The sequence below is a fragment of the Podarcis filfolensis genome (genome assembly GCF_964270895.1).
Source record: "Podarcis filfolensis genome assembly, chromosome: 17".
Taxonomy (NCBI): Eukaryota; Metazoa; Chordata; class Lepidosauria; order Squamata; family Lacertidae; genus Podarcis; species Podarcis filfolensis.
The window spans coordinates 34,428,599-34,451,846 of record NC_139621.1 but is presented as its reverse complement, the minus strand read 5'-3'; the positions used below and the strand labels follow the sequence as shown (position 1 = coordinate 34,451,846).

The 23,248-nt window shown below is 45.1% G+C and overlaps 1 protein-coding gene across 1 annotated transcript in view; it reads left to right on the top strand.

The window, feature by feature from the left end:
* The window catches only part of SHB (SH2 domain containing adaptor protein B), a 153,230-nt gene that overhangs the window by 98,348 nt on the left and 31,634 nt on the right, over nt 1-23,248 (top strand). Inside the window, 2 exon segments of the mRNA XM_083593587.1 lie at nt 13,098-13,272; nt 15,096-15,215. Coding sequence (XP_083449713.1) covers nt 13,098-13,272; nt 15,096-15,215 — 295 coding nt within the window.

Below are 23,248 nucleotides of genomic sequence, written 5' to 3'. Positions count from 1 at the left end.
TTCTACGTAAATTGAAAAACCTAATTAACACACTTCTTCCATCCGTTGTGTACAGAATAACAACCAGGTGTAGCTAACACCAAGAACCATAGACAGGGGGTGGGAGATGATGCTCCTGGGAGTATTCCTATTCTCTTCCCTAAATTTATAGGTTTGGGTTTGTTTTCTTTTACAAATTATCTCTACCGTTTTTGGGGGGGTAGGCAGAGAAAACCCAATTTTTCAGACTAAGCCCCACCTTTCTGCGTTTCAGCCAACGAAGGCAAATAGACTTGGACGCTTACCAAGCACTTGACAGGGGTTTTGTCTGTTCATTGTCAAGGCAGATCCACACCATATATTTAAAGCACAGTCAAAATACATTTAGAAGCACACAGCTCCCCCACCCAAGAATCCTGCAAACTGTAGTTTCCCCCTCACATATCTACAATTTCCAGTACCATTAACAAACTACAGTTCCTATTATTATTTTAAGGGGGGAATGTGCTTTAAATGTGTGTTGGATGTGTTTTAAATGTATGGCATGGATCTGCCCTTGGCTACAGATACTTTGCTGCCTGAGGTGGAGCCCAGATGACACAGGTATGCGCATGGGTGTGCACACAACCATCAGGGCCACAACTTAAAAACTCTTACTCCCATCACTCAAACACCAATTCTGCCTTTGTCTTTCCTTTCCCTGCCATGCCATGCCAACTGAAGTTGCTTACTTCACCTGTTGCATTCCAGAGCCCCCTCTAGTTTTTTGTTTGTTTGTTTGTTTGTTTGTTTGTTTGAAAAAAGATATTAACCAACTTTTTACTAATTGGAGAACTTTAAATTCAACCAGATTAGTTTACGTGTTGTCAGGGAACTGCTATTGGCTCAGGGGCGAGAGGGGGAAAGCCGGATGGATTACAGAGAGCCCCCAAAGATCGTGGGAAGCAGCTCCTCCTCAGTGGAGGACAGTAACCACGCCTCCAGTGGAGAGGAGCTGCAGGGCTTGGAGGAGGCAAGGCCGTGCCAGGACACCTTGCCTGGGCAAAGCGGGGAGGAGAGAGGTCCCCCGTTACCCACGCCTTCCTTGCGCAGTAGGCTTCCACGCCGAGAGGGGAGGCGCAGACTGGGCGTCAAGAAACTACTCTGCTAGGGAAGGTTTAAGGACCGCCCACTCTCAGATTCTGCCAGTGAATGAGCCAGCCACGGAATAGAGGCACTCTGCATTCTAACAGTTTTTATCACCAATAAGAAACCTTTAAAGCAGACTATTGAAGCATATTGCCTGATTGCTCTTGAGCAAGCAATCAATACCTCTAACACATGTATTTTAGGTTTTTGCACCCAACATTTCAGGCTCGGGTGCTGCTATTAACCAAATATACCCCCACCTAACAAACCTGCTGCCAAATTTCAAGGCAAACCTGCTGTCAGATTTTAAGAAGAAGAAAAAGAGTTTGGATTTGATATCCCGCTTTATCACTACCCAAAGGAGTCTCAAAGCGGCTAAAATTCTCCTTTCCCTTCCTCCCCCACAACAAACACTCTGTGAGGTGAGTGAGGCTGAGAGACTTCAGAGAAGTGTGACTAGCCCAAGGTCACCCAGCAGCTGCATGTGGAGGAGCAGGTAAGCGAACCCGGTTCACCAGATTACGAGTCCACCGCTCTTAACCACTACACCACACTGGCTCATCAAACATTCAAGCACCTAGAGTGAAGGAAGGGCCTGTAATCCCCCCCCCCCATCTTGTTTTACACAAGGGAAGGGGAATTTATTTTGCTCAGGTGACGCTGGTTTTAGTCAAACTAAACCACCCTTTTTCGTAAGCGATTCTGCAGCTTCAATGTTGCCTTCTTGGAGAGCAAACTGGATTGAGGTGTGGTTTGCATAATAGACGTGAACTGTTGCGTAAGATTTTGACTGGATAGTTTAATATAGTGCAATGCAAAGACTGAGACAGAAAAAATCCACATCAGTTTAGGGGAAAATGTAGGAGTCTTAATCTGCCAACTGGACAAGCTCAGTCTGTGACATAAATTAATACAATGAGCTTGGTTTTTAACACACAATATAGAGGGTCTCATCCAAGTGAAGACAATTTAAAAAACAGATCAGTGACTCCTAAATCCTCAACCGAAATATTCTACCAGAAAATTCTCTTTGATGCTATGTATGTGAGGAGCAGAGGACATTGGATGCTGAGTTGTAGTCTGGCATATTGCTGAGCACGAAAGATGGCAGAAGGAAGCCTTCATCCTCTGCCCTTCATATTTGAGTGCGGGAGGAAGAGTTCTCATGCAAAAGCTACACTTTATAGTTGCTCAATTCAGACATCATGCCAAACCATGTTTCCTATGCATGAGGAAAGCCATGGTTCACAACTCCCACTCAGCAGTTGAGGATCAAGGTAAATGAGTCCCGATTCTACTTTGCTATCTGATCTCAAATTATGGTTTATCAGTTCAAGCGCCACACATGCCATGGTTAAACTTCCTGAACTATGCCTTGCTGTGATGTCTAAATTGGCGCACTAAGCCTGTTTGCAGATCAGAGTAAGAGATGAGCCATGCACAAGCTGTCCATGCCCATATTGCTCCTCCTAGTTCATGCTGGGGAGAAGCAAACCACAATCCCTTGTTTAGGGTTGCATCCAAGCCAGAGATCGTGGTTTGTTCTGCTCCAAACAAGCCACAATGATAAGCCAAGGTTTGTTATTGGTTTATGGTTACCAGATGTGCAAATACAACCACACTGTTGAGGCAGAAAAAGTTTAAGTTTCACATTTTGTGTCCAGTAGGAAGGGAAAAAATGCACCATATGTAACTCCATGATACTTTTTACTTGAAGTGGATTAAAAAAATACCTTGGCCTAGAATAAACCTCTCTTATCATGCTACAGCCAGCTGGAACTTTTCTTTATTGCTGTGCAGTCTCCACCAGGCATTGGGCTTATTACTTGACACTCATTAATTGCTCTTAAAGCCAATTTCATATTTTAATGACTTAAGTAAATACCTTGAGGAGTTTGTACCCAGCTGGTAGTATGTATCTGAATAGACCTCTGTTTGGATTCCCCATACCTGGTTTGATCATGTATGATGAGCAAAACAGCAGCTGCAGGAAAAGGTTGCTACTTGCTCTTTGGCGATCAGAAGGCTTTTATGATCTCGGCTGTTTGCATTTGCTCAGTAGTAGGGTTATTTATTCTCATTAGACTGCTGGACAGAAGACTGTCACTACTTTTGTGCAAACAGATGAGGTGCCTCCCTCTTGCCAGCAGACTTTGAAAGTTATTTGGGAAGACAAGCCAGGCAGCTGAATGAATTATGGCATCCTTGTATGATGCCAGGAATTATGTACACACAGAAAACTTCGGCTGCTGATGAGTAGACACTTTTTATCTACCCAAATGGATGTTGGGCCTGGCTGTCTAGTAAAGGGAGATATGGTATTAAAATATTGCTGTATGTCAAGACAGCTAGCTACGGGAGGAGGACCATGTTAGCTATGATACCTAAATTATTATTTTTATCTACAAAGGCAATGTAGCTCTAAAACTGGGGTAGCCAATGTGGGGCTTTTCAGATGACATTGAATTAAAACTCCCATCATCTCGATGGTTAGCCATGCTCACTGAGAGGTAATGGGAGTTGAGGATCCCACAATACCCAGAGAGAATCAGGACTAGAAATGTTGTTGCCTTCTTTAACCCAGAAATATCTGGTACCTAGGTCTGCAAACTACACAGGTGCACCCTCCCTCGATTTTTTCTTTAAATCATGAACCCCCTCCCCCCAAAATATCAGTCTCTTAAGGATCAACCTGGATGCGATGGCAGCAAGTTCAGGTGTGTGTTTAAACTGTTTAACCTTGACCTGTCACAGATACCCAGAAGTTGGGGGGTTATGGGGGGGGGCTGAGAAGGGGAGTGTGGACGACGAGTGCAGAATCTTTACCCCTTTGCAGCCCATCTAGCCAAATCTTTTTCTCTTAGCCCTCCATCTGTTTTGGACTACAACTCCCATCAGTCCCCACTTGCACGGCCAATGGTCAAGGATGATGGTTCTGTAGTGCAGAACATCTGGAGGGCACCAAGTTGACTATCCTTGGATTAGAAGTTGAGGTTCGTTTCCCCAGCCCCAAGGCTTAAAGCTTATTTAAACTTCAAGAAGGTATCCAAGCAGCTTTAGCATATAAAATAAAAAAGCATGAACATCAACAGCAGCAGCAGCAGCAGCAGGGAGTGACAAATTTCTAGATTCTAGATGCTTTCTAGATGTGGCTGGACGCCTGACTCGCAGCCAGCATGACCAGTGGTTAGGGATGATAGGAGTCTTAGTCCTGTGGCCCAAGGATGTCCTCTCTTTGCTATGCAGTCTACTGTTAGCCATACCAGCCATTCTTCAGCTAGAGTTCCACTCAGTACTTCATTTTGGCCATTATCTTCCTCAGCCTCCTTCCTCCCTTGCATGGGCTCACATACTTTTCTCCTGCTCCTCTCACTAGGCCTAGAAATGAATTTTTCAACTGCAAGGTGCAACATTTATATGAATGTGGGGTATCTTTTAACCCCAGTTGTGAAACCCAGAGACTTCATAGGGGTAGAGGAAGCAGATGAACCTCAGGCCTACTTTCAAACTCTCCACACAAGATCGAGCCATGTTTCCCTCCTCTTGGTAAAAACCAACCAGTCTCTGACAGACATTTCCCTGCAAGCCTTTCATCAGGCAAGGCCCTAAGAAATAGTAGGATAATCTTTAGAAATGGCAATTAGCCATCTCAGGCTTGTACAGTTACTTGGGAGCAAGTCCCATGGTTCTCTTTGGAGCTTCCATCAAAGTCAGCAAACATATGACCGGTCTGTCAGTCATGCTAAGCTTTTCCTAGTGACAACCATTCTTTCCAGCTTCATCAATAAGTCTTCAGATATTGAGGTTTCCATAGATTCCACTCACCATATTGAAATAACTTGGAGTACAAATGTTAATTGTAAAATGCAAGGTTTCTCTACCAAAAAACATCTCATTATCAGTGTGGGGAAAAGCAGGTTTTTGCCCAGTGGGTATCTAAGAAAGCGCCGCTCCCTCTACCCATTGTGAAGTATTTCAGAATGTATTCTCTGTTACAGATTTCATTATAGGAAGACTCCCTCTGCGTGTGTGCGTCTCTGTGTTTTTTAAAATCCTCATATGAGTTGTGTATTCATCAAAGTGGGCAACAGTTTTTTTCAAAGTCTGCTGCTACTCCGTGGGTTGATTGCTATTCTTGTTCTGATGCATAGGAACTGCACTGTAAACGTGTTTGAACTTCTTTGAAGTTATTAGTTTTGATTGTTTTCCAAATTCAGTGAATGCCTGAGCTGCTGCTGCTGCTTCCCACACAGGTGTGGTGATTATGTGCAATCTAGACATGTTCCCCCCACCCACCCACCCCCGTTTTGTAGGCGGTATATGAAAAGCTAAAACAGTAGCTCAGTTGTCTGTCTGACACCGAAACAGCAACCTGAATATTTAGCGCATGATTCTTACCACAGCAAAACACCTCCGGCTGGAGGGCAAATTTGTGTGCTGAAAAATACTCGTGAACTGTGAATAACAAAATATATGAAATCTCTTGGCCTCACAGCTATGGGCTTGTTTGCAAAAGCCGGAGAATATATTCCCCAGAGTTCTAATAGCTTTCAATAAATAAACCCAAGAGTACCCAACCTATGGCTTGGGTACCAGAAGTGGCACAGGCCATGGGGACATGTTGCATTCCTGGACAGGAGCAGCAGAACCCATGGGCTTGGATATAGGGCACCATCAGGCTTGCATCCTTGTTCACCTCCCTGTTGCTGCACCTTTTGCCTCGTCTCCCTCTTAATAGGTGTCAGGCATGGAGAGTCCTCCTCTCCCTTCACAGATAAGGATTAACAAGCAGTTGATAGATTTATAGTCCTTTTATTACAGCATCATGTTTCAAGCACAAATATACAGCTCTCCGCAAGGAGGGCAGTTGGCTACTCTAAATCCGACTTCCGCAGCAGTCAAGACGCCAATGGGATGTTCCTCCCCCCCCCCCCTTCTGCCTCCTTTGCTCTCTGAAACGTTTGGACCTCCAAGTCCGTGGTCAGTCACTGTTGAGATTTCCGTTCCACCTTAAGGAACAGACATAGGATTGTTACGTGTCACATGTCTGTTTACATTCCACACACGCTGGGAACTTCCATTGTGTATAGCTTTTGCTTTTCCCCTTCTCTCTGAGACGACATGAGAGAGAGAGACGACATGTTTCTTTGTCCTGATTTATGATTAATAAATCTGTAGTTGTAGTATGCTTCCACGAGCCTCATGCCTATTCTGTGTTCACACTTCTCTCTGCTGATAGCGTGCCCTGACTTTGAAGCACGGGTCGCTGATTTAGGTCAGAGCACGGGCCGAGAGAAGGAGTCGGCTGAGCTGGGGCTTGCCAGCTGGCCTCCCGGCCCTCTGCATGTCGACACCCACACTCTCAAGTGACGTCTCAACTAGCTGCCCCCTCCCTTCTGGCTCCCTTGTCATCATCTCATAACTGGATAACTGCTCCCTAAGCTCGAAATAAATAAATAAAAAGTTCAATAGCACCTTGAGAGACCAACTAAGTTTGTTCTGGGTATACTTAGTTGGTCTCTAAGGTGCTACTGAACTATTTTTTTATTTATTTCGACTGCGTCAGACCAACATGGCTACCTACCTGAATCCTCCCTTAGCTGTTCAGCTTCTGTCTCTCTTTTCTTCTGAACATGCTGTGGACAAGGGACTCTTCCCCCTCCTGCTCTCCATCGGAGAGTAGCTGGTCTGCCATAGAATGCATTCTCCAATCCTCGTCTTGAGACCATTCCCTGACAATAGGTTAGGGGCAAAACCACACCATAACATTAGGCAATTTGGGGAAAGCAAACTGCACTTAAACTGTAAAAGTAAACTGGGCCATTAGGTCCAGTCGCCAGCAGCTCTGGGGTTGCGGCGCTCATCTCACTTTACTGGCTGAGGAAGCCGGCGTACAGCTTCCAGGTCACATGGCCAGCATGACTAAGCTGCTTCTGGCGAACCAGAACAGCGCATGGAAATGCCGTTTACCTTCCTGCTGGAGCGGTACCTATTTATCTACTTGCACTTTGACATGCTATCGAACTCCTAGGTTGGCAGGAGCAGGGACCGAGCAACAGGAGCTCACCCCATCGTGGGGATTCGAACCACCAACCTTCTGATCGGCAAGCCCTAGGCTCTGTGGTTTAGACCACAGCGCCACCCACGTCCTTTTACTTAAACTGTAGTGCACATTAAAATAACACAGCCTCATATTTCAGATTGAACTTGGGGCGTCCATAGATGTCATTGACAGGTTGGACACAGAGGAATGGTGGGAGGAACCAGGTGGGAGACCCCAAGGGATGAAGGCTCAGAGCCCAGAGGGTGATGGTGGGATGACAACAAGTGGTCAGAGGGAGAAGACTGGGAAGAGAAGGTGTCAGAAGCTGAAGAGGTAACAGGGCTTGGTGAAAAGGGAGAGTCTCTAGCAGAGAGAAGTCCAGAATCAGGAAGCAGGCAACAGGGAGGAGGGAGGCCAAGAGACAGAGATTAGTCAGACTGGTGAAAGTACATGTCTCCTCCTGCTGCTGCAACAAGCAGGTAAGAATAGAATAATAATAATAATTTATTATTTGTACCCCGCCCATCTGGCTGGGTTTCCCCAGCCACTCTGCGCGGCTTCCACAAAGACCAAAAATACACTAAGATGTCACACATGAAAAACTTCCCTGAACAGGGCTGCCTTCAGATGTCTTCTGAATGTCAGGTAGTTGTTTATCTCTTTGACATCTGATGGGAGGGCGTTCCACAGGGCGGGCGCCACTACCGAGAAGGCCCTCTGCCTGGTTCCCTGTAACCTCACTTCTTGCAGTGAGGGAACCAGCAGTAGGCGCTCGGAGCTGGACCACACAATAAAACATCAGACATTAGAAACTTTCCAATACAAGGCTGCCTTCAGATGTCTTCTAAAGGTTGTATAGTAACTTATCTCCTTGACATCTGATGGGAGGGTGTTCCACAGGGCGGGTGCCACTACCGAGAAGGCCCTCTGCCTGGTTCCCTGTAGCTTTGCTTCTCACAATGAGGGAACCGCCAGAAGGCCCTCGGCGCTGGACCTCAGCGTCCGGGCAGAACGATGGGGGTGGAGACGCTCCTTCAGGTATACTGGGCCGAGGCCGTTTAGAATGTGTCTCCAGTTTTGATCTTAAAAAGTGTGTCTCGGTTAACTGAGGTTTGGGTGGAAAGTGCTCTGGACTTAGCCCATATTTGACGGACCAAATTTCCCAGTAAAAATTATGCTGCGCTTGATAAATGTTAAAGTCAGTATTTTGTCATTTCAGTGTGTCATTTCCTTCCCATCTACACACCCACCCCTAGGAGAGTTTCTTGTTTGACTTCTCACATGTTAAATAAGGCTTCTTTTAATTGCTTGCAGCTTTTAATTACTTGCAGGTTGTTGTAAATGAATTGGGTTCCTTCCATGGTGTTTGGCCACGTGATTTGTCTCAACACAAATATTCTTTCAAAGGATTATGTGCGGGTTTCTCACCAAAGATCAACAACCTTAAAGATATTTCTTATTTAGCAGAATAAATAAGTGAAACATAATTAAATTTTATGAACCATTTAAATTGGTTAATTCCTTCCAGCACCTTTGCTTCTCGATTATGATTCCATGAGCTTTTGCACATTTAATATTCATGAACCAATTCTGTAATTATACCTTTCATGCAGTGCCATTTAAAGGCCCCCTCTGATAAGACTCTCTACATGTGTTCTGCACCCACACTTAAAAAAAAAAGTCTGTAATGTTACAGCAAACACATGCATGCCTTTTTTCTCCATGCACACAGGGTGATGTAGACAGAAATGTACGTCCCAATACTGCAAGATGTGTCCCATTTTTAATTGTTGGCTGCATGTTGTCTCTTTTATCTGACCCAGTGCAGGCATGATATAACTATGGTAAAAGGATAAACAGCATGCTGGGATGTAAAACTATGCTTTGTAATGGGATTGCCTACCATTATTTATATTAAATCTGGTTAAAGGCTGGCTAAATCTGGTTAATGGGACGCAGGTGGCGCTGTGGTCTAAATCACTGAGCCTCTTGGGCTTGCCGATCAGAAGGTCAGTGGTTCAAATCCCTGTGACAGAGTGAGCTCCTCCTGCTCTGTCCCAGCTCCTGCCAACCTAGCAGTTCAAAAGCACGCCAGTGCAAGTAGATAAATAGGTATCACTGCAGTGGGAAGGTAAACGGCATTTCTGTGCTCTCTGGCTTCTGTCACTGTGTTCCATTGTACCAGAAGCGGTTTAGTCATGCTGGCCACATGACCTGGAAAGCTGTCTGTGGACAAACGCCAGCTCCCTTGGCTTGAGAGCGAGATGAACGCCGCAACCCCATAGTCGCCTTTGACTGGACTTAACCATCCAGGGGTCCTTTACCTTTACAGTGGTACCTCGGGTTACAGACGCTTCAGGTTGCAGACGCTTCAGGTTACAGACTCTGCTAAGCCAGAAATAGAACCTCGGGTTAAGAACTTTGCTTCAGGATGAGAACATAAATCGTGCTCCGGTGGCACAGCGGCAGCAGGAGGCCCCATTAGCTAAAGTGGTACCTAAGGTTAAGAACAGTTTCAGGTTAAGAACGGACTTCCAGAACGAATAAAGTTCTTAACCAGAGGTACGACTGTACCTTAAAGGCTGTATATGTACCAAGCAAACACAGTTTGCCTCAACGCTTCAGCCTCTCTGCTTGCAAGGTGACAAGCTGGTCTGAAGCTCTCTCTCTCTGCACTGGGGATGTGCATGAGATTCAGATGACCACAGAGGTGAAGTGGGACGTCTTGGAAAGATATGTGGCTTGCTAGAGGCAAAGCAGGGTCTCTCTGAGGTGGTACTAGCCAGGTAAAGGTAAAGGGACCCCTGGTCCAGTCGTGACCGACTCTGGGGTTGCGGCGCTCATCTCGTTTTACTGGCCGAGGGAGCCAGCGTACAGCTTCCGGGTCATGTGGCCAGCATGACTCAGCCGCTTCCGGTGAACCAGAGCAGCACACAGAAACGCCGTTTACCTTCCTGCCAGAGTGGTACCTATTCATCTACTTGCATTTTAACATGCTTCCGAACTGCTAGATGGGCAGGAGCAGGGACCAAGCAACGGGAGCTCACCCCGTTACGGGGATTAGAACCGCCGACCTTCTGATCGGCAAGTCCTAGGCTCTGTGGTTTAACCCACAGCACCACCCGCGTCCCTTTGGTACTAGCCAAAGCAGGGTACTAATCCTTGAAGCGCTTTGTGGTACATTGGTGATCCAGATGTTGAGGGGGGGAATGGAAGTAAAAGTAAAGCCTCCAAGCTTACCATAATTCTACTTGCGGGGTGCAGGGAGAGTGAGGAAGGAGTCGGGAGATTCCTGCTGTGAACAGCAGGGTAAATCTGTAATAAGAGGGGGGTGGTTTTACTCAGGAGGTGAATCCCTTTTCATTCTCCCTTCTGCTGCACCCAAAAAATCTCCCAAAAACTAAGCTGCCGGTTCAGTAAAGAAACTCTGGCATATGGTTTGATGAGTATTATAGGAGTCTGTCTAGCTTCCTAAAAGAAATAGAGGTTGTTTTTTTCTCTGTCAAATAAGTCTACTGTTATTTGCCAGGAAATAATATAAATACTTAGGGCTGCTGTTCCCTGTTTTATAGTTTTACACATGATAAAGCAATTGAGAAGAAGTCTACAGATACAGGAAAGGCTTTAGCCTCTAAAAAGATGCCTAGTCTTGTCTCCAGCAACTGATGTCCGTATGCTGAAAATAATTTACCATAATACCAGTGTATTTTTCCGGGGGGGGGGGGACGCGTACACCTAAACATTTTCTGACTCTAAGTCTGGCCTCAATATGAGTAGGAAAATGAGAGTACCCCTAAAAAATTTTATGGGGGGAAAGCACTGCATAATACCATTCTAAGATATGTGATAAGTTTTCTTTACACACACACACACACACACACACACACATATATATATATATATATATATATATCTCCCTTGTTAAGGTATTAGGGCATTTCTTCTCACTCTTAACTATCGTCCACCATTGTTGTGTGTTGGGGAATGAGCCCTTTTTAAATAGAATTATAGAGTTGGAAGGGACCCTGAGATCGTCTAGTCTGACCCCTGGCAACACAGGAATATGCAGCTGTCCCTTACGGTGATTAAACCTGAAACCTGCAGAGAGGGAATGGCTGTTAAACTAGTGTAAATCTGTAACATAGTTATGTCCTTAAAAAAAGGTAAAGAGACCCCTGACCATTAGGTCCAGTCGTGGACGACTCTGGGGTTGCGGCGCTCATCTCGCTTTATTGGCCGAGGGAGCCGGCGTACAGCTTCCGGGTCATGTGGCCAGCATGACTAAGCCGCTTCTGGCGAACCAGAGCAGCGCACGGAAACGCCGTTTACCTTCCTGCCAGAGCGGTACCTATTTATCTACTTGCACTTTGACGTGCTTTCGAACTGCTAGGTTGGCAGGAGCAGGGACCGAGCAACGGGAGCTCACCCCGTCACGGGGATTCGAACTGCCAACCTTCTGATCGGCAAGTCCTAGGCTCTGTGGTTTAGACCACAGCACTACCCGCGTCCCTTATTTATGTCCTTTGTCTCTGTTTAATAAAGCTGGGTGTTGTTCTTGCTTGCAGCACAAATAACAAGCCAAGGGAATATTGTCCCAGCTTTGCCTCCTGCAGTTGGCAGCAAGGCAAATCAGTGTACCCCCACATTGTCTTTACAAATCTGCTTATCCACCCTAATCGTCTATTCCAACTGCTGATGAAATCGGCGCGATTGCAAAGGGAAATGGTTCGTGTCTTGTTTCGACGCTGTACCGTGCAGAGGAGAAGCTCACCCATGAGCGCCCTCCTTGCCCTATGGTGAAGACGAGCATTGCAGTTTGCAAAGTGGAATAACCCCCCTCCTCCCCACTGCACACTTTTCTGGGGTTCTCCCAATCCCCTCTGTAGGAATGACCACTGGGTTGTGGAGCACATCCTGCCCGCAGGCAGCCTCGGCTGTCTGCCCGCATGACCTTGGGGTGCGGAGCACACTCCCCCTCACAGATAAGGCCACAGCTGTCTGAACATCTTGCCCTCTGTCTAACCTTTTGCGGTCTCAGTAGTCTTCCGTGTCCTGTCTGTGACCTTTTGTGTCTGTGACCTTTGTCTCCTTCGTCATACATTGTGCAAGGGGAAAATGACGCGGTGGAAACAGGTGCCAAAATAACTTTGTACCACCCCACGATCTCAGGACTGGAAGGTGTGTAAAGTGTTGGTGCTGACCTTTAAAGCCCTAAACGGCCTCGGTCCTGTATACCTGAAGGAGCGTCTCCACCCACATCGTTCAGCCTGAGATCCAGCGCCGAGGGCCTTCTGGCGGTTCCCTCATTGCAAGAAGTGAGGTTACAGGGAACCAGGCAGAGGGCCTTCTCGGTAGTGGCGCCCACCCTGTGGAACACCCTCCCTTCAGATGTGAAGGAAATAAGCAGCTATCCTATCTTTAAAAGACATCTGAAGGCAGCCCTGTTCAGGGAAGTTTTTAATATTTAACGCTGTACTGTTTTTAAGACTTGATTGGGAGCCGCCCAGAGTGGCTGGAGAAACTCAGCCAAATGGGCGGGGTATAAATAATAAATTATTATTATTATTATTATTATTATTATTATTATTATTATTATTATTGTCACAGCCCAAAATGTATCTGCCTGGTTTTGCATATTGTGTCAATAAAAGGAGCCTCTACAGAGCTAGCTGGCAGCTTGCTTGTGCACAGCTCACCTGCATTATCAACTCCTGCCTCGTGTCCTTCACTTCATCCCCAGAGCCTTTGTGGGGGGGGGGGGGAGGAAAGCCCCACCACACTAGTGGAAACCCTTGCACAGAGTTTCTGCTCATGAGCTTCCTTAAGCGAATCGGCTGATCAGAACTTCCTTTGGGACTGGGTGCTGCTGAAGATTTTGCGGGGCCCTTCTATCTGCAGGGAGTTGGTTGATTTGGAGGTAATCGCTTTGCCTGAATGTTTCTTTCAGCCCAGTTCAATGGGGGAGAAATGAGGCAGTCTTCACCTTCCCCATCTTCAAACGATCGACGTCGACAGCTCCGAGCACCAGGGGGAGGCTTCAAACCTATCAAGCATGGGAGCCCAGAATTCTGTGGAATCCTGGGGGAGAGAGTGGATCCGACCATCCCGCTGGAAAAACAAATGTAAGTCAAGTTGGAGGTTTGCTGTGTAGGTGGATGAGGGGAACAGCAGAAGTCTGTTTGCAGGAGGTGTCCAAGGCCATGGTGCCTGCATTGCAGATTAACAACAGACCTTTCTCACCGGTGTCTGCTTTGCATTGCAATCACAACTCCTTGACCTGTAAAGGTGTAACAATTAGGGTATGCGTTACAAACTGCCTGGTCACCTAAAGGTAAAGGGACCCCTGACAATTAGGCCCAGTCGTGACCGACTCTGGGGTTGCTCATCTAGCTTTATTGGCCGAGGGAGCCAGCGTACATTAGTCATGTGGCCAGCATGACTAAGCCACTTCTGGCGAACCAGAGCAGCGCACGGAAATGCCGTTTACCTTCCCACCGGAGCGGTACCTATTTATCTACTTGCACTTTGAAGTGCTTTCGAACTGCTAGGTTGGCAGGAGCAGGGACCGAGCAACGGGAGCTCACCCCGTCATGGGGATTCGAACCGCCGACCTTCCAGTCGGCAAGTCCTAGGCTCTGTGGTTTAACCCACAGCGCCATACCACATTTTAAATAAATCAGTGCATGCTTAAAACAAGCTTTAGGTGGTTACCTAGAAAATGCAACAGGAAATAGCGTTTGGAACATCTGGAGTTTGCAGTGCCAGATTCATGTATAAGCTAAACAAGCTATAGCTTAGCGCCCCACTCTCTTGGGGGGGGGGCAAAAAAAATTTAAAGGGGGAAAAACTGGATGTACATTTCCAAAATATAAGATAAACTTCTTCTTAATTGTATTTCAGTTCAACAATGACTTCGATAAAATACATATTTTGTTATGTTCAAATACCTATTAGGTCCATAAATTACCATATAGCATATATTCAACACAAAAAAACAGCAATTTGTTGTTGACAAAGGACAGCTGGACATATAAAGGGCCCCATTACCTTCAGCAGCTTAGGGCCCCATCAAACCTAAATCTGGGCCTTGGTGTTTGCCATGAAAAGGGTTGTTTTGGAGCAACTCAGGCTGTCCTAAGGGATATTGAGAGCACAACTGGGTATCAAAAGTGTCTCTCACCCCCTTTTTGAGATCTACTTTGAAATCTGTAGTTATCACTCTGGCTTTGAAATAAGCATCTCTTACCGCTTCTGTAGGATTTCATCCAACAGTGACCACCTACATTATTGCACAAAGCAGGGCTTTTTTCAGCTGGAACTCGCTGGAACTCAGTTCCGGCACTCTAGAAAAAATAGCCCTAACACAAAGTGTAATCAACTTTAATTTTTTTAAAAATGCGACTCTTGCCTTTTCAAAAGTGTATCAAGGAATAGGAGGGCAGGAATACAAGCACATAAGACTGATTCTGGGCACAGTATGTAATCATTATGCCATAGTACGTTTGTTTAAGAAGTATTGGACATTGAGAGGACAAAATGCAAACTTTACATACGTAGTCTGAACTATTTGTGATCATCAGGAAGAATTTGGGATTATAGTGAAAAGCTTTCAGAAAACCCAGTCTTGCTAGGTCAGTGAAAAAGGAAAGGATGGGTATTAGGAAAGGGTTGGAAAATATGGCATTAGCATTTGCAATAGATAGATGCGCACACACAAACAACGTTCTGTTCAGAATGGAAGTTCTATAAAACGAATGTCCCCAGAGTTGCCTGCCCTACGTGTTGTAGATCTTCTCCCACTGAAATCCATGCGCTTAACTTCTTGTGAATTGTGTCCTCCGCGCTTACATTACCCTAGAACAATTATATTGTGAGATGTTTTGTAAACTCAAGGCATGTTTACCCGAATGCTTGATTGCTGTGTGGCTTTTGGTTTCTCTTGCAGATGGTATCATGGAGCAATCAGTCGGACAGATGCAGAAAACCTCTTGCGGTTGTGCAAAGAATGTAGCTATCTAGTGAGGAATAGTCAAACCAGCAAGCATGACTATTCACTTTCATTAAAGTAAGTATATATATATATTTAAAACTGTATGGGTGTGACTTAATTTAAGCGGGGGTTTCTTGGGTTCAGTAAGAGCAAACAGAAAGCATTCCTTCGCATCGACACTAGAATGGCCTACCCCATGCCCGATAGGAATTTTAGAATTCCAAATATCAGACTGTATGGCTTTGAATGACAGTTACTAGATTTGGTTGTAATGCTCCAGGGACGTGCACAGATTTTTTAGTGTTTGCCTGGCCCCTTTTAACAAAATACACTTTATCTCTTCTAGCTGCTGATTAAATTGTTTCTGCTCTTCGTTCCTCCCTCCCACCCGCCTCAACATTTAATAAACCCATTGTTTTACTAGTTTTTCTCTCTTTCTCTCTTCTCTCCCCAAGGCCCGACCATTCTGTAATGAGGCGGCACAAGAATAGTAACAAGTGTAGAAATCATCAACAGTCCTCCTATAGACTGGCAACGTACCATATGAAAGTTCATCAAATAAAACGAATCGAATCTGTTCTGAATTTTAGAATATTCAGATCTAAGCCAGTTTGATAATCAGTTTCATTCCTTCCTTAATCCGGGGATGACTCATTTCAGGTGATCATCTGTACCAGATTTGTTAGGGTGGTCATTAAGCTAAACAATAAGGGATATGAAAACTAGGACATACTCAACTATTGAGATCAACTATAATATTACATGCCGTAATACAAATATGAATATTGCTATGATACAAATATATATTGGTGGTGGTGGTGGTTTTGGAAAAGTAGCTTTTCAAAGAGGAGGCCTGTGTGTGCAGGGAGTTCTTGTTTTGTTTTAATATTGAGGAGCACTCAGCATTAAATTCCCTACCTGCAATCTGAAGTGATACAGTCCTAGGGAGGTTGTACCATGGGATTGTGTGGCTCAACTCTTTGAGACTTTGCTAATAATGAATGAATGAATGAATGAATGAATGAATGAATGAATATTGTATTTATACCCCGCCCTCCCCAGTCAAGGCCGGGCTCAGGGCAGCTAACAACCAATAATAAAAACAAGTTGAATGAATACAACTTAAAAACAAGATTAAAATACAACATTAAAACATTAAACAATTAAAATGCAGCCTCATCACAGGAGGAGAAAGGAAAAAGAAAGAGGGGGAAGGAATCAAATTGACTCCAAGCCAAAGGCCAGGTGGAACAACTCTGACTTACAGGCCCTGCAGAAAGAAATCAGATCCTGCAGGGCCCTGGTCTCATGTTTTTAGGGAAAATAGCTGCCATAAGATGTTGAGTGCAAAAAAGCATGAATTGTACTAATATATATATATATATATATTGTGCATTCAGGTAGTTTTTTAATCGAGGTTCAGCAACTGGAGGTCTGAGGACCAAGCCTTTTGTCCTTGAGGAGAGTTGACCTTTCCAAACCTGCCAGTGCTTGCCCTCTCCTCTTCCAAGGAACTGTGAAAATGGGAAGCAAGACGCAGCTGGGAGAGGGCAAGGGATGTGGAGTTGGACCGCATCCCAGGGACTTTGGTGTTCCTGCAGAGAAATGCAATGCAGCCAGCTAGCTGTGATTTCTTCACATTGACCTGAATGGTTCCTCTGCCTTACATGAAGCCTGCATGCACTGCCAGGGTTCCCCCTACTGAGATGGCTCCCTTACTGTGATTCCCCACATTCAGGGACTTATTCCTGGTCGTGCATTCCCAGATTTTCAGTGTTTATCTTACTGAGCCGTCTGCTTCCGTCATTCTTTGGCTGAAGAGTGAAACAAAAGTGCGGTGTATTTGTTTTGAGTTTACCCTTCTTCTTCCTCTGTGATCAAATTTCCTCCTTACTGGGCAGCAGCCCAATATTTCGCTTTGGCATCCCTGAAGCCGCTCATGGAAATCGACGCTATGCTGATTCTCAGTGGATGGTGTTTTCGTTTTGTTTTTAAACGCGCAACGAATGCTGTTTATGCTCACACTTACAGGGGATGGTGGAGTTTCTTTGGGGGGCGAAGGATTCCACCGTGTCACATAGACTTATTTGCTTAAACGCTATAGCCCTGCCTTGGGTTTTAAACTGTTTGTATGAATTAGACTGATATGTTTCTGAAAAGCATTGCAGCAGATAGTGCAGGCCCTGTGCACAGCGTGTAGCTCCCTAAGCCAAATGCAACCAACCAGCCATGTACGGACTTCTGAGTGCTTCACAAGTCTGTTTTAGCAGTTCCAGGCAGACGGCAGAACCAGGACGTGTACTGAGACCGAGTGGCGCATCATACATGGGTGGTGGGCTCTTGTTGACTGGGTGGGTCACAAGTTGTACAGGCCTGATTTAGTTTCTCACCCGCCCACCCCACCCCCCAAATACCACATAGCTAAACAGCTGCAGGTTTGTGGTGCTAGTGATGAACTCTTTCTTTTAAAAAAATAGCTTCTCTGTTAGAACAAAGCAAAGCAAAGCAAAGCTTTTATTATTATTATTGAGTTGTTCGGCTTAGAACAAAAGGAATCCCGCCTTTCCCACCAAGTTTCCGAGGTGCCTTGAAGTGTGACAAGATCTCTCCTTTGGTGGTCCATGTCTCTAGAATCAACCACATGAAGAAACCTTTGCTCATAAATGAATCCATCACGTTCCCCACTGTCGCACCACAAAGCGCTCTGATAGTTTTATTGCATGGTTTTCATAGCGCCGAGGCATGTCGGGTGGGAGTCTGCCGGGCTACTGGAATGTCAATAAGAGCTGAAAGGAAAGGTGACTGAGGGGTGAAGTGTGTTAGTAGCTGGGTGGGGAAAGAGCTAGCTTGTATTTTAGACCAGTGAAGCCTTAGAGTGCAGTGTAAAGGTAAAGGGGACCCCTAACCATTAGGTCCAGTCGTGACCGACTCTGGGGTTGCGGCGCTCATCTCGCTTTACTGGCCGAGGGAGCCGGCGTACAGCTTCTGGGTCATGTGGCCAGCATGACTAAGCTGCTTCTGGTGAACCAGAGCAGTGCACGTAAACGCCGTTTACCTTCCCGCTGGAGCGGTACCTATTTATCTACTTGCACTTTGACGTGCTTTCGAACTGCTAGGTGGGCAGAAGCTGGGACCAAGCAACTGGAGCTCACCCCCTCGTGGGGATTCGAACCACCGACCTTCTGATCAGCAAGTCTTAGGCTCTGTGCAAGGTAGGCTGCTCCAAAAGGCACACAAGGACTTCTGGACAGCAGGTTTGGGGAGGAGGAAGCCTTTTCCTCCTGCATCTTGGAGGGCTTTGGGTTTGAACTGTGCTAGATCGGAAGGTCGGCAGTTCGAATCCCCGTGATGGGGTGAGCTCCTGGCGCTCTGTCTCAGCTTCTGCCAACTTAGCAGTTCGAAAGCATGCAAGTGCGAGTAGATAAATCGGTCCACTGTGGCAGGAAGGTAACTGGCATTTCCATATGCTCTGGCACTCGTCATGGTCCTCCATGCGCCAGTAGCGGTTTAGTCCTGCTGGCCACATGACCCGGAAAGCTGTCTTGTGGACAAACACTGATTCCCTTGGCCTGAAGCAAGATGAGCTCCACAACCCCATAGTCACCTCTGACTGGACTTAATTGTCCAGGGATCCTTTACCTTTTACCTTTTTATGGGGTTCAGGGAAATATCATGCTTTTTGTTGAAGTTCTCACCCGCTTCTAAGTTGAACAGGTTACACCTGATCTTCGCCATCCAAAAATCTTAAATCAGCATAAGTAGGTTTGACATCTACCCAACAATGTATCTGAGTTCCCCCTGTTGCTTTTCTTTCACATATACACAGTGTGTGTGTGTGTGTGTGTGTGTGTGTGTGTGTGTGTGTGTGTTTAAAAAGAAAGAGCTGGAGCTGCCCTTGGTGGCACCTTTTCTGTAGGGGTAAACTCTTTCTTCCCACTTCTAACACCGAGTTGCAGAGAGTAAAACCCAACAGAGGATACATTATGGTTGCCCTCAGGGGGCCATTGCAATGATGGACTTTTATAGCAATGCTTCAACCTATAAAAATTATGTCTTCTGTTGTAAGTTAGGGATTGAACAGGTCAGTATTGTTTCCTGACTCAAAGCTGTTTCAAAAAGGCCTCCTTACCACACAGTGGAATTGTGAATATTCCTTCTAATAGTGATGAGATCAAGTGTTTCTATAAATTCTTCTTCCACACACCTGAAGTTCCAGGTGAACAAAGCTCCCCAGGCCAGGTAATCTGCGTGGTTTCCAGAGACGTTTCTCTTTCAACGTGGCACGTATGCCGATAATTGCTGATAAGACGTGACACTTGCCGCTTGTATCTTAGGCTGCTTTGCAGAGTGTTTCCAGTTATACAACCCCTTAATCTTCATTCATCTTCATTCTCAAATGAAATGAGGCCTCCTAAGTTCATTTTAATTGCAAGCGTGTGCATTCATCTCTTGTTGCCCTTGCTTCTGCCATCCCTCCATTCTCTCCCTACTGTCAAAACTATTGTAAGCTCTTCAAGGCAGGAACATGCTTTCTTCAGAAATGCTGAAGAAATCCATGCGCCGTGATGTGCAGTATAAATTAGTAATCATAATTCTTTCAGGTATTCATTCCCCCCCAGCCCCCAACACAATCCTTTCGGGTTGCAGACAGTAGTTTCCTTAAACAGTGTTAAGCTCTGATTATGATCTTACTGGCAGTACAATTGCAAAATATTCTGATATACAGACTTGATAAATAATATGCATTAACTCAGCAGCCCTCCGATCATTCTAAAATGCTCTTAGTTGCTTTTTTTGTTTGTTTAAACGTTTTTTTGCTCATAGTGGTGCAACTGTGCTTCCACCAACAATTCACAAATTTATATTTGAGCCACAGGATTTTTCAGTGTATCCATATTTGCTCAGTGAAAGGTGTATCTTTTGAATGTTTCCCCCCCTCTCTTTAAGAAATGACTTTCAGTAGCCCTTCATGTCATGGATGGCACATGACAAGGCTGCTAGTGGTGTCGGCCTGTAGGGGCAGTAAAGAAAACGGGGAGGTTTGAGTTGACCTCTGGGTTATGGCTTTGAATGAAAGGTGTTTGTCGCACACAGAAATATTCCTCCTTTTAAAAAGCAGGGAGTCAGTACTGAAGTTTGCAATTTGCTAAACGTGAAATCCTGCAGAGTTATCTTTCTTCCTTTTGTTTGTCTTTTGTCGATTTCTGATAATAGATTCTGACAATTGAGTTGTTGTTGTTTTCTAATTAAGTGTATTAATTTGAATTGCGTCTCTTCTCGTTTCTTTCGGCTAATGGGGAAATCTGTGTGCTCTCCTCACTTGCCACACAGTGTTTCTTTTGGCTCTCTAGCTTGAGGGCAACTAGGCTAGAAAAAGCCTAGCCTCCTGATTCATTAAAGCCATGAATGACATCTGGAGTGTGTGCCGTTGACTCTCTGAAGGGCCGTATAAGAGTTTAGTTTGGAGCTGTTGTTTTATTAGCCCCAGAGTATTGTTGGTCTCGTCAAACAGTCGCTTAGCTTTACAACAGAACGTGACAAGCATGCCTTGTGATTTCACGAGCCTGGCATTCAGAGAACAAGAAGGGCAGTTTGAGTCGTATTTTTAACGAGGGCGAAAATAAAGCCACACAGAGAAGACTTTGCAGAATGGTGTGATCTCACAGGAAGCCGTGTCGCGTGACAGTAAATAGTCGTCCCTTGAGATCTTCTCACTTCACAAATGAGATAAATTCATCCTTTGGCCATAAGGGTAACGAGAGAGATCTTCTACAGAAATGCAAGGAGGTCTTAGCTTTGAAAAAGCAACTTCCTTAAAAAGCGCACAACAGTCTTCTGCCCCGTTTTTGTTAAGGGCACTTAACTGCTGATCTGAATTTCCCTGGAGAAATCTGATCCAAGCCATGCTGATCCAGAATCACGTGTATATAATGTATTTCTGGCTATACAGTGGTACCTCGGGTTAAGTACTTAATTCGTTCCGGAGGTCCGTTCTTAACCTGAAACTGTACTTAACCTGAAGCACCACTTTAGCTAATGGGGCCTCCTGCTGCCGCTGCACCGCCGGAGCACGATTTCTGTTCTCATCCTGAAGCAAAGTTCTTAACCCGAGGTAATATTTCTGGGTTAGTGGAGTCTGTAACCTGAAGCGTATGTAACCTGAGGCGTATGTAACCTGAGGTACCACTGTATACACTAATATTTAGAGGATCTATATGCACGTGCTCATTGTATCATGGGATTTATAGTGTTTATGTTGTGGAACCATTGTGGCATATGCAGTTGCATATTTCATGCTCACAACACAATGCAGGATTTATAGCAAATTAGAAATGAGAGCATTGTCGGTCTCTCTCTCTTTTCTCTGTCCCCCAGCAACCATTATGTGCCAAAACAGCTCATAGCTACTGTATAGCATCATGAACTGAAATTGTGAACATAGATAACAGACAGGTAAACTACTGTGTAAAAGTTCATCGAATAAAACTCATCTGATATGGCCTGATTTCTAGAACATTCTTATCTTGGCCAGTCCAACAATCCATTTCAGTACCTCCTTAGTCAGGGAACAACTCATTCCTGGTGATTGTCAATGCCAGAATTGTCAGGTGGACATTAAGCTAAACAATAAAAGAAAGTAATTCTTAATAAGGGATTTGTTAAGATGACAAAAGATGACGATACCAAGCAGTTAACATAGCATAAGGATGTTAATATCACCGAATATATAATACTCACTGATAACTATGAAATAAAAGCCTTGTTTGGATACTCAAAAACATGGCAGAATTTAGTAGGACCACATAACTTTTGGAATAAGATTCTCTTGCTTCAAATCAGATGTTCTTTGTCATTTCAATGCAAGTCATGTTTGTGGCGGACTTCCCTTTGGAATGCCTTTTTTTCTCCCTCAGCTGACAAGTTTGCTATTTGGCTTTAGGCATGAAGAATCAGCTGTGGCAATTTCAAGATGTGCTGCTCAACAGTCCAGTCCATGCTTTCTGTGTTGATTTATGTAGTGAGAAAAGATTTTTCTTTTCTTTGCTCTCCTCCTTCTTCCAAATGGTAGACACGTTCTGTTCCGTTTATGTACACATGGCAATAAATCTTGATTTGTAGCTTCTGGTACCTAGAGAACAAGAAAACAAGGCTTTCTTCATTAAAAACACTCTGCAAGCTGACAAAAAGCCTGCATGGTAATAAATAAGAAGGGTAAGCTGCAAGATTCCGCTTTGTCTGCAGTGCATGAGGTAGATAATAGAACCGCAGGATAAACTTAACATCAGTAAGGTCAGGGAGCACAGCTGAGCTATCTGACTTTGACCTCCTTGCATAGTGCAGGTCAGTTGCATTTCCTTCAGTCATTTTGCTGCATCAGGCTGGCTTAAGCTGAATTCTGCCAAAGTCATCTTCTGGAAGCATCTGCCATTTTTAGTTCTGAAGGGAAGCTAAGACCCTGGAGCAAGAGTGGAGAAACATTTGCAGCAGCCTGAGAGCCTAATAATAATAATAATAATAATAATAATAATAATAATTTATTATTTATACCCCGCCCATCTGGCTGGGCTTCCCCAGCCACTCTGGGCGGCTTCCAAAAAAATATTAAAATACTGTAATACATCAAACATTAAAAGCTTCCTGAAACAGGGCTGCCTTCAGATGTCTTCTAAAAGTCTGGTAGTTGTTGTTCTCTTTGACATCTGGTGGGGGGGGCATTCCACAGGGAGGGTGCCACTACCAAGAAGGCCCTCTGCCTGTTTCCCTGTAACTTGGCTTCTCGCAGTGAGGGAACCACCAGAAGGCCCTTGGTGCTGGACCTCAGTGTCCGGGTAGAACAATGGGGGTGGAGACGCTCCTTCAGATATACTTTTCGGGAGCCAGTGCGTAGAGCAACCAATGTAAATCCTACCATAGTAAAAAAAGAAAAAGGTAAAGGACCCCTGGACAGTTAAGTCCAGCCAAAGGCGACTATTGGGTTGTGGCGCTCATCTCACTTTCAGGCCGAGGGAGCCGGTGTTTGTCCAGCTTTCTGGGTCATGTGGCCACTTCTAAACAGCTTCTGGCACAACGGAACACCATGATGGAAACCAGAACGCATGGAAACACCA